Raw genomic sequence first — 15669 nt, 5'->3', positions numbered from 1 at the left:
GAATGTTAAATGATTCACTTATTTGTCCTACGTGAAGGTTATCAGATAGAAACAAAGCAATGAAACAAATAACGAACAAAAATATCTAACGATAGAAGGCCGATGAACCGAATTCTTCAAGGTTTACTCTAAGCTCACCCTGGATGAAAAATACAATAAGCAATAAAATGTATACAATAATTTACTTCTCTAAAATACTAGAAGCGTGTAATCAATATTTCCGGAAAAACTGACTTGACATGGACCCCGTACGTAAATTTAGAGAAAAAAAAACAGAAAAAAGTTAAACATCAATATAATGACACATTTGTAAATTGAATAAAAATGTATTAAAACAATACGGTACACTTGCACTCATACGGAGCAGCCCGCACAACAGGGCAACTATCCTTAGTATCCTTAGTATTTGTTTGGGACATAGCTGTCCCAGGCCACGATGGATCGCCGCCTCTGATTATCGTTCATCCGCCCTCATTTGGGCCACCTGATGCACGATGCTGTTGCTTGCTTCTCGCCGCTGGTAGTGTTGCAGGGGAGGTCGATCTGGGATTGTGCTCAGGAACACGTCTAGCTGTCTCTTGAAGGTCTCCAGGGTGAACTCCCCCTCTCTTAGATCCCTTGGTAGGGCGTTGAACAGCCTTGGTCCTGCCACGGAGAGTGATCCTTCTCGCAGGAATTGAAATCTGACTGCGTACTAGCATTAGAAAAATGGTGATTTCTCACCATTTGCGAAGGCAGGTATTAAGATTAAAACTAGGGGGTGACTATATATGCTTGACTTTGGTATGGAGTACAGCGTCGAATTTAAAAGAGCTTGTTTACTCGCATCTGTTAGAGAAATTTTCTAAAGAATAGTTTGCATAGACTTAATTACTACGCCACTTGATCTCCTATGATTTCTAATCTGAAACGTGAGACTTCGTTCTGCGCGGTCGATGTTGATTTTAGTTTCTCTTCCGGCGTCTCTGAGGGATATTGCTTCTCTTGCAGAACATTTATCTTATGTCAATCTAGCAAGCTATGAACTAGTGCACTATCCGTGTATCTTATATCAATCTAGCCAGCTGTGATCTAATGCAATATCCTTGTATCTTATTTCAATCTAGCCAGCTATGATCTAGTGCACTATCCTTGTATCTTATATCAATCTAGCAAGCTATGATCGAGTGCACCTCTGACCCAGCTCAGTACCAGTATTTTCATGATCAAATAGCATATTATTCTTTAATCTTCATTGACTTCTTAGTCAATGATGATTTTCAAACATTCTGTGTCAAGAAACGCATCCGTGTAATTAGTGCAATATTTGATTTTAATATTTATTCTAATATTTAATTTTGCGGTGTGAAAAATTACTACGAAGTACAGTTTCCAGATAGCTCTTATAAGTGCAATATAGATACGAACTTATAATTGCAATAGATACGAACTTTCGTATTGCACTCACCGATTGCAATGTCACGCAATGCGCTAACGTCTTACTGAGGGAAGGTAACGCTCAATTGAAGGCCAGATATGACAGACGGTTATTAAGAGACAAACCACGCAGGCTTTCTGCGCTGCCAGGGAAATATCTGCAGTGCGGTCAAGGGTGAGGTCTAATATTATCGAACATAAATTTACAGAGTACATTAAGTCATGAATTGCATTAGGAAAACAATCCTAAAGACTTGCGTAGCTGGCTTTATTGTAGCCTAACCCTCACAGCAGGGCGGTCAGGCTCAATGCATATTTGCACTTCTTCATATATTAATGAATGAAGAAGGGTATCACTCGAATACTGACGAGTATACAAGACCAAAAAAAGTTCACAAGAAAAGAACAGATGCCCGTAATTCCCTCCGCCATTAATCCGATCGTCTTCATTTCCGAGCATCATAATCTAGCCGACGTGATAGAACTTAACAGAGTTAACAGTTATTTGAACCAACAGAATAGAATCCAACAAATATATTTCCACATAGAAATTTTGTACCTTGCGGTTTGTACATGAGGGACATGCTTTCAGAGCATGTGTGTTTGCTTTAATGAATTGTGGGTCGATCTAAAAGTCATAAGATAATAAAAAAACTCTCAAAAAGTATAGCTCAGCAAATGCCGGATGACACTCACAGGGCAATAGCATGAACAATTCCATCGTTGCGATAAAATTCACTGTAAAAATTTTGAATTTTCTGATGGCGTTCACTGTAAAAGAGTTGACACAATGAATAATTATCTGAAAATGAACGCTTCCTGCACCTGCGAGATGATATAAAAGGTAAGTTCAAAATGATGCGACTACATGATGGCAGCACGAGAACTTATGCATGGTAGAACGGATAACATAAAGGAAGATTTACTAATAAATAGCGACGATATCTGCTGCTTCTCAGACAACGGTGGTATCCACGATGTCATGGGAGGCTTTAAAAATTTTAATCAAATAATTACACAATCTGGCATTCTGTATATTGATGAAGGTTTACAGAATCAAAGTGCACTTCAACACGAAAAATGCTACAACAGTTTGAACCCGTTTCTTCAAAAGCATACTTTATTCAAAACCTATTAAATGAAAACCTTATATCATGATAATGCATTCGATTAAAAGACTTGAGACGGTTACAATACAACGGAGAACATTTTTGACGGTACCAGAAGCATGAGGCCGGAGTAGTTCGTCTGAATGTGTTGTATAGAAAGCGCCGTCAGCTGTAGACCGCTCTCCCAGCAGCTGTGCGCTTTGTCATGTAGGCCAATATATGCTGCCATCATAGCTCGATAACATGTGCACATCCCGCTTCCCCGACATCGATATCGAGAGGATATACAATCTTAACTTATTTCTACTTTTCATAAGACCTAGTCTACTATTCTGATGTTAAAATAATTTCTAACCTTGTATTGTTCTGAATCAATCAGGCAACAAAGGTTCAAGCTCAAGTCATCCTCCCGTAGGTTTAGTTAAAAATATTTGTTCAAGATCGCAGACCGAAGAAGAAAACGCAACAGGTGTTTTGTACCTCGTATGACAATACAAGTTCCCGCGACGACACGGAGTAATTGTTAACCAATAGCTTTTCAATAGACAGTCGATAGTAAAAACAAGTTTTAAAGCAGACGTTGATTTATGTTATAAATGTTAGGAATATTAACTTGTAGTCGGCCTAACTATAACTGCCCAAACGTCTTCAAATTATGAGGATTAGTTCGCCATGCAGTGCTTTGAAGTTCTTTGAGTAGCGGTGTAGCGCGGAACTTCATTCCAAAGAACAAAACTTGATTGCAAGATTGAGCGCGTCTGCATCTTGAAAGTTGCTAAGTCGATCAGTAATCGATATCCACAAATTTTTGACCAATAAGTAGACATCATTCTTGTGTTCATAACACAAGAATTTGAGGCGTCGTCAAGTGTTGAGGCGTCAATGGCAAACGACCTTCATCGCCCAAGAAAGCTAAAAACACGAATTTCCATCTTCGGTAAAACTGTCAAGTTTCTCCGAGACCTTACAATTGTTGCCTCCATAAATCCAGCTATAGCCCACACGGCAGGAGCTTCTCACCCCCGCAGGGTCCCAATAATGGTGGTCTTGTAGGTCAAGCAAGGGGTTTAATTAAAGCCAGAAACTGTAGTCGCGGTGTCAAACGAAAGTAAAATTGCCTCGGCCTGAATTTAAGTTCACTTCATTTATGATTTGAGGCCACGCTCAATATAACGTTCCGAAACTCGAATATTCCATATGGATATTATGATACGAAACTGATTACTTATTGTTACACTTTCCTTTCAGCTCGATAACTAACTGAATATAACACAACCAAATGTTCGATTAGGGCCGATTTGCGATTGATTGTGATTTTTGTGTCTCTGAAGATTTTTGTCCACGCTCGATACGACTATTTACAATTGTCTAAATTAATGGCGTTTACAGCTGGCAATCAAACCAATTTGTTAAAAAATAAATAAATAAAACAAACGCTTAAAAAATGCGCACAAGTGATATGCAAATGTTGGCGGTAACCTCGTTAAAAAGAAAGCGCACTATTATGCTGCAAGGTGACATGTGAAGTATGTTGCGAAGGTCAGAAGTCAATTGCTGTAGGACATGCAAAACTTATGCTAGAGCCGCATTTTCACGACAGTCGTAAGTTAAATATTGATCTTAACCTGTCATTCGGCGAGCCATATCAAGAAATAATTTGAAAATTGGCACAAATGACAGGATAATACACGATACAGCAAGTATTCATGATAATCTATCGATTTAAAACATTCACATGGTACTCGAATTTCACTAACTAATACAAATAACAAAAAACTTTATGGTCGGAAGAACCTCTCATGATCAGAACATTAAAAAAGTACGAAGTAAGTAGGAATAAATATAAAAATTCATAACATCGCCCATAGAAGGCAACTGAAACTAAGATTTCACTTCAACAAGTTTATCGCAACGGAATTCCATTTGTCATTTTTCTCTACGGAATTCCATTTCCAGCATTATAAATAAAGGACAATGTGTTAGCCTCTTGAAAATTGAAAGAATGATTCAAACGCATTTGTTGTCAGACTTCATTCAATCATCTTAGCTACACCATCTTTAAACTAATTAAAAAATTGTGATTCTAATTTTTAAAATCAAATAAGAGGTAATTGCAGCCATCAGAGTAAAAGCGGCTAAAAATATTTGAATTCAAGTACGTTTACTTATATTATTACATGGTCATTAGTGACATCTTTTGATGCTATTTCACAATAACATAGTGTACTATATAGTTGAACATTCTGAAATGATATCCATTTGTGTAAATGCTTTGATATTAAAATTTGTCAGTTGCGATTATAAATGATAGGCGATCTGTTATTTCAATAGGGAAAGCGTCTCAGGTGGTGCGTTCTCAGGTTAAAATTTTAACTTGAGATAACGTATGATAACTCCTCAAAATTCATGACCTAAATAAGTTACTAAGATACCATGTAGCATTATGCTTCATGATATCATGCGCCCAGTTTACATTGAATAAAAATCAACTTACCAAGCCCTCATACTCATCCTAAGCAGTCCCTCCAATTAACGTTCACTAACGAAAATTTCAGACATAACTACGCAACCACGCGTTACAGAGACATGCCATGAATTCCTACAGCTCCGGACCCTACAGTCAGGAGGAAAGCGTCGTGTCCTGAGCCGTGCCCTGCAGCCAACTTTCTCCCTGCAGAGAACGCGCGGCTTCCTTCCTGCATGGCTGCAGACTTCAAACGTTAGCCTGCGATCCCTAACAAAATTTAGAGTCGCCCCAGCTTCTGGTAACCCAAATCAGAAGCTGAAGCGTCTGTAAATTTTCCTGGAGAGAAACTCGGCGAAAATATGCACGTTGCTCGTTGAATGAAAAACAAAGCTAACATTTGAGATTTTTTCCTTTGAATTATTATGAATGTTGAGAAAATTATAAATACTTATCCAGATAATTTACACGTGATTATCTATGGCACGAGCCACAGTTTCTGGGATAAATTGGATAAAATTTGTGGCAATTAAACACTGTTAGAAAAATTACCGTTAACGGTATTACCGGCGTTTCAGTGGCCGGTCGGCACGTGAAAAGAAACACCGAGTCGCCGTTTTTATTCTAATTTAACACTTGAAATCCGTAAAACATCTGAGATAAACGGCGAAACAGTTTATTTTCACGGGGCGACCGGCCACTAGAACGCCGGTGGGACCGTTTTTCCACCGTTTTTTCTAACAGTGAACCCATTCATTCAAAAAAATATACAGACCAACTTCGAGTGAACAAAAATGTTGTATTCATGACCAGATTTTCCAAAATATACGTGGTGTTATAGTCAAAACCCACGTCCTGTCCACAGATCTGAATATGAATTGTCAATTTAAAAAAATTATATTATTTGGAACTTTCGGAAAGAAGATTTGAGAACGAATGCATGACGTCGAAGGAAGGATCTATGTTCGAAGGACCAATAACAGCTCATGAACCGTCGAGCAGCAAAAGGAAAACGACGCTTGGGGCAGTCGAAAGCTACCAACAGCTGGCATCAATAGCTCGAGTACCCTCTTATTTACACCCTTATTATGATCTTGATAACATATAAGTATAACATACCGCAATAATGACATAAATGGGAGCAATAAATTTTCGCTCGCTGACAAAATTCGACGCTCATTTTGATCCCAATTGAACAATCAAGCAGGCAGCAATTATAACCCATGACCTAGTGAAGAGCCATACATTATCAATTGCTTTGCTCCAACAATCAATGTGGAAACCATTAATCAACGGAATACCTGAATTGTGAGTCGATTTGAAATTATCAAGCGACACAATTGTAGATGAGAAAGATTTGACGTCAGCAAATCCCCACGTGTATGCCTATATCCTATACAAATATTTTGAGACATCATGTTCGATAATAATGGCAAAACACCAAAAAACACCGTACCCAAAAACAGAAATTAACTCAGCTAATCACTGTTCAGCTGGGCTAATCCCTCCCAGCACTGGCACGCTAATATAAGTGATGAAGCGTTAGCATGAATAACTGATGATTAGTTACTGCCTTTCACTGTGGTTCGTATACGCGCCAGAAGTATTGGCAAGGAAGGAATTAACCAATGCAACAAATAAACAATTGAATGTAACACGCTGACCGACAACCGCGACTAAAGAACAAACTTAAATGGTGGATTAAAACTTGGATTGTACAGCTGTAAATTGGAAAATATTCACATTTAATGCTAATTGCATAACAATTTTATTATCCTGGTATTTTTAAACATTTAGTCTTGATGAAGCGATGACTCTCATACGTAATGTACCAGCAGCTTCATTAACAATATAAGAGATCTAGAATTACGCCTTATTGTACACGCAAGCAATTCTACTCGCTCAAGTTTATACTTACTGACAATATTGTCATGCAGCCGTAAACTTATTTCCAACCCAGAGGCCATATGAATCCATGCCCAAATTTCCTATAAACATGTAATCGATCAGCCGGAAAATAAAAAGAAGCAAATCCAGACTCGGTATAGATATAATCCTAGAGGGAAAACTGAATTATGGTAAATCATAAGATGTATTTCTATTCATATAGAACCAAGGTAACCTGTTCAAAATGATGCAACAACTTAGTAATGAGCGAATGGAGAAACCTGTGTTTAATTTATCGAAATATTTTCGTAACTTCGAAATGAGATCTGAACTCAGGAGCTACGCTTGCTTTCGTCAACAACTGCGGGAGATTTTCTGATAAGACGAGCCAAGACGATGCTTGTTAGCGAAGGGTAAGGACCGTGGCCATTAAGGACCATTATAGAGATTGCTACACAAGACCATTAGCCAAACTTAGTTTCGTTACTTTCTAAAAACATTTTCCTGAGACGAAAATATACTCTTTTAGTTGAAAGTCGAATTGGTTACACAAATTGTGATCGTATTACATTATACAAAATGTTCTACCATCAAACTGTTTTAAACTCCAAAAACTTCTCTTGAAGATAACTCTATTAGGTTCTATTACTTCATAACGACATTTTTTATGGTCATTATCTTGAACAGAAAGTTACATTCAAGTTATGTTTCCAATCATTTCCAGATGATTTTAAGTTTCTTTCCTGGAACCGATATCGAAGACAAAATTTTTGATATTACCAATGAACAATTCAAAAGTTATATAAAAATGAGCATTCTTGTTTAAACGCAGTGTTTTCCTTCTAAATCACATCCTGGAGCCATACTTTCAAAATTTGCTAAGTGGACGTAAGTACTTACGCTCTATTTTCTTGTCTATGATTGGTGGATTTTGCTTAAAAGGCTGTCAATGATTGGCTGATGAACTTACGATCTCTTAACTTTTTTCGAAAGTATAGGCCCTGATCGCGCGGACAAATTTATAGTGGATTCAAAAGTTGCATAATTTCTGAAATACAATTGGTAGCGTAGAGTAAAAAAATAGGGGGCAGTGCATTAAATCGGTCTACGACTGGCTTAATTAGAAACGCTCTTGAGGGATGCCGGCATTGCGACAAGCATCGCACTCCCGAGCGCTTGTATTGCGAGGTATAGAGTTCATACCAGGGCCTATACTTTCAAAAAAAGTTAAGAGATCGTAAGTCCATGAGCCAATCATTGACGGCCTTTCAAGCAAAATCCACCAATCATAGACAAGAAAATAGAGCGTAAGTACTTACGTTCACATAGCGAGCTTTGAAAGTATCCACCAATCATAGACAAGAAAATAGAGCGTAAGTACTTACGTTCACTTAGCGAGTTTTGAAAGTATGGCCCCTGTACAGGAATTACGTGTCTATTATCATAGGGGAGTTATAAAAGTTTTATCAAAGTTTTATCGGACTGAAGATGATGCGATGAGGACCAGCTTCGTGCTAGCGCAGTATAGAATTTTGATTGTATCGTAAATTTCCGGATGTGGCTCAGAAATTTACGTAAATAATCTTAGTCGTTTACCAAAGCGTTTTTTTTAATTCGGGGGACAAATTATCACAGCATAGAAATGAACAAACAAGAGCTGTTGGTATGGATCATTCTTGATCACCAGATAAACCCGTCAAATATCATAATACTTTACATACATATGTAATAAAACAGGTCCCTGAGTAGCAGGTTCATTTTTTGCCTTTACTTTATTTTAGTTGCCGATACAACAATGAATGACTTCATTCTATCGTACGAGCTATGCTCAAATTTATGGTTGAATTCATTATTGAAGTGAACTTTTGTTCCTGACGATGATTATCCTGTAAAGAATTACCGATGTCCTGGGCCTATACTTTCAAAAAAAGTTAAGAGATCGTATAAGTTCATCAGCCAATCATTGACGGCCTTTCAAGCAAAATCCACCAATCATAGACAAGAAAATAGAGCGTAATTACTTATGTTTACTTAGCGAGTTTTGAAAGTATGGCCCCTGATCATGAAAGTTATAAGCGAAGTGATCAAAATACATTTAGGCAATACATTTAAGCAATCAATAACATTTTTTCAAGAAGACTGACCTCTCCTGAAGAATAACAGCGAGCTCCTTGCAGAACTCGCCGCCCCCTTTGATGTAGCGCCGCAGCTCGTCAAAGCCATTGTGGCCCTGCACAGATCAAGTAAATTACAAGTCAGCTGAGTACTTGTAATTTATTATATTAATTATTAAGATAATATTAATTATTAAGATAATATAATTATTAAGATAATTAAGAGATATTAACGCCACCTCGAGCACATTAGCATCTCAAGTGTGGCGTGAGGTTTGTGAAATTCAAAGAAGTTACTAATATTTATTCTTGTAGTTACTAAATTGAATAATTTTATTATATGATGACCTAAATTGTTTTAATTGTAGGGAAGAATTTCAGCGGTGATATTTAATTTTCGTTTGTAGATACATAACTGATTGATAAATCGTCAATTTCTTAGTAATTTCTGTGGTCGAAAGCTCTAATGATGATTAAAAATTATGATTAGATGTAACAGTTATGCGTGAATTTTATTTTTATCAAAGAGAACAGTATTTTTAAAAAAATACAATTATCATTATTTATGGAATAATTAATAATAACCATAACCATCAATGAATTATTCAAGGCCCGAAATATATTTTTACGTCGAACAGGCAGTGAAATCACGAATAGAGTAATGACATACGTAACATAAAGCAATATACTGGAAATATAAAATTAAATTGAAAAAGTAGAAATATTTAAATAAAAAATACAATGAAAGACCCGTAAATATAGGCGCCTGTAATGCAAGTACACATAGAAATTCGTACAGAGAAATCATGAGTAGCGGGAAGAACTGCCACGGTAATGACATGCAGAAGCCACAGGAGTGAGCGGCTGGCACGCGCCGGCGAGCCATCGGCGCTCAGGATTTACATGGAGAATTGTTTGTTACTTAATCATTACGTAGGAACGATAAATGAGACGTAACTGAGAATCGAATGTCACGTTATAAAGCATTGCGTTAATAATGTATGAAGTAAAGTGATGATTCTTAAAGAAAGATTACTGCAAATAAAAGCTTTACACGGAATCGCCGATTAATTCATTTATGTTCCTTTCCACAAGTTCAAGCAAAATGGGTACAACTATTTTTTTGAGAAATGCAACAAATAAAAAATAGTCGCTCCTTAAACCCAGCCCTTCCTCGGCCGTCGTAAAAATTCAGATGGGGACAGCCCATGGTTGAATTAATATGTATTAATTCAACCATGGGGACAACCAGCCACAACAGATATTTATGTTCTCGCGCGAACGACCCTTTCATGTTCCCGGGTCCTGGAATCTAAAAGAACAAACAAATGAAATTTTTATATAGAAATAAGCGCTGCAATAGACTTTCATCACCTCACACCAGTCAGTTTTCTTTTGCTGAAAATAGTACTCGATAAACGTTCGCTCTACCTATATCCTATCAAAATCAGTGCATTTTATTATTTTTTTGCCTCTTCGTTCGATTCCAATATTTTACTAGCATGAGTTGAAAAAATAGGAAAACCAACATCACGAGTTGGTTTATCAGTAGCTCAGTAGCGGTTAACAACCGGCTTGCATTGGTTGGACTCCAATCACCAATAATTTAGCTAATCGTAACCATGCAATTGCCACTCGATGACAATACCGCTATTCTTACCTAACCGGCTCACCTATCGCTCGTCAAAGGGATTGGAAATAGTATTTGACGATTATTCAATAAAAATACAATAATCTAAACAAAAAACCACACAATTCAGGACCCTATAAGCTGGAATGCGGAAGAAGAGCAGAATTTATAATGCCAAATAGGAGGAGAATATAGCATGCAGCTTCCCACGGGGCGATGGCTTCCCTGAGAGCCTCGTATAGGCGTCGCCTTTACCGTGGGAATCAGGGAGCTGCTGCCAGTATTTAACTGAACTGCGGTAAATGTGCATGCTATATTGCAGAAGTAATATACTTTTTTATTTATTTTGTTCAATTAATACAATCGTGCCGATCGTTCAATCTTATAAGGCGTCATCGCAATTATAAGTCGCATGTGCATGTGCTTGATTTAAACGGAAATGAAAGGACCACGCATATGTAAATAGCAAGTTTAACAGAGGACCATATGCACCCAGACCATCACCGGCAATTTGGCTGCGAATTGTCAGGCCAGACATTCTATGGAGCAGCTTGCTTAACGTGACCACGCGATGACGCAACAACACACAGACTTTCTGCATGCCTTTCACAAGCAAAGAAACGTCGCTATTGTAAATAATATGCGTTCTGGTGACGATTTAAGCTTTGATTTCGCACAGTAACTCCAATCAAGAAGCGGTGTACCGGCGTAAGCAAGCACAGCTGAGCGTTAAAATACCGATAGCCAACGCGTTCAGCGGATTCAACGATTCAAACGGAAATCTGTTAACAAGTATCCAAAAATTCACAAAAGAACTTCTGCAAAAAAATTAAAGCATACTTAGCAGAAAAAGGATTCATGTGAACAATCGACTACCTGCAAGTTCATTAACATTATTCACAAGCTTGTCTGAGTCAGGTTAAATGGAAGGAGTAATATTTGTGTGTTCTGTAATACATAATACATATTTGATCTAAACCGAGTTATGTAATTTATAAACCGAGTTGGTAAAAATTCGAAATTTAAATGCTGTATATTTTATCGCGGAAATGAATTATTAAGTGCAGTATGTACACAGTAAGGAAATCGATAGAAATTTTGTTAACAGAAGTTTTTAAATTTGAAATAATCATGTAGAGGAGGGTTGATATACCAATGGTCGGTATGAAAAACCTTTTTGGTGGTTTGCCGTTAATTTCCTTTATCAATCATAGATGAACAGATGATGAAAGTAGAAATGTCGCAAACTAATATTTCGAATAATCACGATCTGTTAGCATTTGGCTATCACGTGCTATTCGAAGAAGTGCACATCGAGGTTTCACTAACTCAGTCAAGCTTGCTTCCACTGAACACTTCAACGCACTTTACAGTTCCACTGTAAAGCACAAAAACTCTGTCAAATCACTCAAGAGTTTTCCGTCTGCGTAATTAAAAACTTGGCGGCGAGATGGATCGCACTTGGGGGCAAACTACGCATACATGAAAAGCAATCAAGAGCAAACATTAATATGGTAGGAATTACGTAAACTACGATCGAGGTAAGGCCGAGACCAGCAGCAGCCTCATAAGGCATGAAAACACTATGACTTGAATGAAGCTCCAGTTAATTCAACAGTCATACTACATGTTGATTTACGATGCTGAATTAGAAATATAAAAATTTTAAATTTTACTTTGCATGTGAAAGTTGAAGTATAAAAGAGAAGGGCTCCCAAAAAATTCTAACATGGATGAATTTAAATAGCCAAAAGGAGATGTTTTTGGCCTCTTAAGATGACTGTCATTACACTATACAAGCGCAGACGTGATGGTATAGGTGATGGCATGTATAATGTGAACGTCTCTCAGTACAGAGACGAGCAGCCAAGAAGCACTGCATTTATAAGCCCTGAGTGGCAATTGCACCCTCACGGCACATGATCGAGGGAAGGAAATTAATTAGTACCAAGAACTGACGCGCACAAGTCTGCACGAGACGGCCCATGAAATTCAAAGTGGTCATGGAATTAAGGCCGCCATAAGCGATAATAATGAAGGGCTTGACACCTTCACTTGACCCGTGTGCCTGCAGTGTAAGTTCTTGGCAAAATGAGATCTGGGCTTCAATTGGCAATGGGCAGAGACCACTCAATCTTTGTACATGCCACACAGAGAGACTAACTGTCTTCAGCAATCATCGTTCAAACGATCACATTGTACCGTCAATGAAATTCAACGTCAAGCAACGCAGGCTGCGGGCCTCACGTAACTTCTATAGAGGTGCATAGAGAATAAAGTATATGCAGCTTAACAAGTCTCAATATGGAGTGGACTTAGGTTGAGTTGAGCCAATCAAGTCGGGCTGAGTTTTATTCGCAGCTAAACCGTACGCACGATGCATGCCACAGTTTAATGCACTTCTCGTGGCTGCGAACAAGGTCCTATACTTTCAAAAAAAGTTAAGAGATCGTATGTTCGTCAGCCAATCATTGATGGCCTTTCAAGCAAAATCCATCAATCATATGGGTCACTGGGAAGGTTGGAGGCCGGCGTAAGTTTCATATATGAGGCAAACTTGGATATTTTAAAAAATTCAGAATGTTTCGCCGGGTATGGATTCGTCGTTTAACGCACAAAAGTTAGTTTTGGAGAATAAAAATGAAGAATCGCATTTCTGGCATTCGGAAGGCAGCGACATGAGATACTTCACGAACACTTAAATTAATGACCTAAAGTTTATGCGTCTCCAGAACGCGCTATAACATTCATTGCTATTAATTTAAGATTATTAATTCTTATTACTTTCACTTCGCAGCATTAGTCTTTGCAATATTAATGCTACAAAGTTTGCATATTCAACTGATGTTAAAAATCGTTTATATAGTCATCAAATAATATGAAAAAAAATCACTCGAAATTTATTTTCGAGTGATATAAACAATAGAAATTTTCTGAAAAACTTCCATATGGTTTGGAACAACTTTCGCAGAGTTCAAAACGCTTTATCTATCGATATCTATAAGTATTTAATATAATCTTAATATGATCTTGTCTCACCTGCAATGGTGGCTTCTCTTGAGCGTCAATTCCGACGCACTGCAGAAAGAGATTGGATTTCCTGGACATGTCGTCACATGTCGTACGTCATGTGACATGTCGTCACATGACGTACGTGTCACGGTCGGCACGCGTCGTCCGACGTTATAAACGTGCTGCCTCGTACACTATCTATTGGGAGTCAGCGTCTTCTTGCAAGTACGCAGTTATAATTTTAAATTTTACGGCAATGAAGTTTAGATAACGTTCAAATTATGGCAACTTAATTTATCATCTGTACTGAAAATTGGGGCTAATAAAAAATTGAATAAATTGCAAACTTATCTTTGCAAAATACTCCAAAATTGAAACCAGCAGTGCACAGACGACATCTGCCTACGGTTCCATCGTGATGAATAATATCATTTAAAGTTGGGAGCAATATAGAACCCTACTTTAGTATCAATTTTCTAAGCCAGTTATTAGCGTGTAATGAGAAGACCTGAGGAGTCCGTTAAACAAGAGGTCTACAGGGTAAGTGGCAGCTGCATCATCTGCACTGGCATGCGCCAACGGACTTCAGTTATACCAACGAAAAAACTTAAATTCGTTCGTTTGAAAATACTGGACTGGTTTCTTCACTGCAGTCTGCCGCCGGTAGTCGTGCAGTGAATTCTTGAAGGTCAGAAGCTGCTCTTGGCGCGCAAATAAGCACAAATAAACATTTACAAGCAAATAAGCGCAAATAAACATTTACAAGCAACATCCTATACTTGAATCAGGAGACGGGCTTGACGGAGGTACACATTGATAATATTCAAAAAAATGTTCCGAAGATTGTTACAAATTATGTTGTATTTTTAAATTAAAAAGTTTTTAGTATTTTGTTGCATTGTAATTGTGTTGATGTGTAGTTAATTTTAATTTGTATTTAACAACAGATATAAGTAAATATATTTTATAATTTATAGATACTCCATATATAGATCAAATTCTTCAAAGTTGCTCATTTTTAAAAGTAAATAAATAACTGAGCCTTTATTTGAAGTCGTTGTTATCAAATTCGGAAAAAAAATCCGGGTAGCAAAATGAATGAGATATTGACAACTCCGTATATATGGCAAACATATGTTCAAATCACTTGCCGTAAATAAGAATTGTAAGATAAGGCGTCAGTCAAACATAAACTGCAAGGTGAAAATTATAAATCAAAACTTCAATTCAAATATCATTAAATTTGTGTCAATAGCCGCTCACTTCATCCGCCTTCGAATGATATTCAATTCTTTTACTTCAATGAGGCACAGAAAAACAATGGTGGCCAAACAATTCCTGAAAAACTGAAAAATTTTCCAAAATGCACACCGAGATAAATTTTTACTCCTTCAATATACATTCTCTAGAAAATTTCCAGTTCTTTAATATCAAGGACGCATTTCGAGAATACTTTAGTGAACTTTATACCTGCTTATCAACTTCATAGAAACGTTCAAGTTTGAGGAGAGTTTCTTCACCCGAACAAACCAGCCCAAAACATATGTTTGCATCCTGCATGTACGCACAAACCTCAATTTTTTACACCTACGCAGGTCGCCCAGAACGCCATATACGGGCAAAGGCTTCTATGCACACCAATGCAGCTGCCAAGCACATCCACTTACGGCAATGAACGCCATGTATGCTGGGAATTGGTCAGCAAGAAGCACGGCTGTGGAAAAGGTACTAAGAATACAAACCCTGTATGCATTATCTCAAGCCACTAACTTAAATTATATTGTACCGATGTACTTATAAATCATGGTATCCGTTATGCACCGATCATATACATATAACATTTGAAATAATGTCAATTAAACATTGATTCAACGAAATCAACTCATAATTAAAATAGTTTCAATGCCATTTGCCGCGGCGAGAAACAAATTTTATAATATATATCTTCAACCGAAAAAAGCTAAGGACAAATACACACATATTATAAAAATTTCGAATAAGGACAATTATTCGGATAAGAATGAATATATAAGTTCC

General features: G+C 37.4%; 1 protein-coding gene across 1 annotated transcript in view; it reads right to left on the bottom strand.

Annotated features, from left to right (window-relative positions):
- Positions 1 to 15669, bottom strand: part of LOC108675031 (nostrin) — a 44969-nt gene that overhangs the window by 7644 nt on the left and 21656 nt on the right. Inside the window, exon 2 of the mRNA XM_047883377.1 lies at positions 9021 to 9106. Coding sequence (XP_047739333.1) covers positions 9021 to 9106 — 86 coding nt within the window. The remainder of the gene's footprint in view (positions 1 to 9020; positions 9107 to 15669) is intronic.

This window comes from Hyalella azteca, unplaced genomic scaffold, assembly GCF_000764305.2.
Source record: "Hyalella azteca isolate HAZT.00-mixed unplaced genomic scaffold, Hazt_2.0.2 contig12774, whole genome shotgun sequence".
Classification (NCBI taxonomy): Eukaryota; Metazoa; Arthropoda; class Malacostraca; order Amphipoda; family Hyalellidae; genus Hyalella; species Hyalella azteca.
The sequence above is the reverse complement of the archived record's forward strand: the minus strand, read 5'-3'. Positions and strand labels throughout refer to the sequence as shown.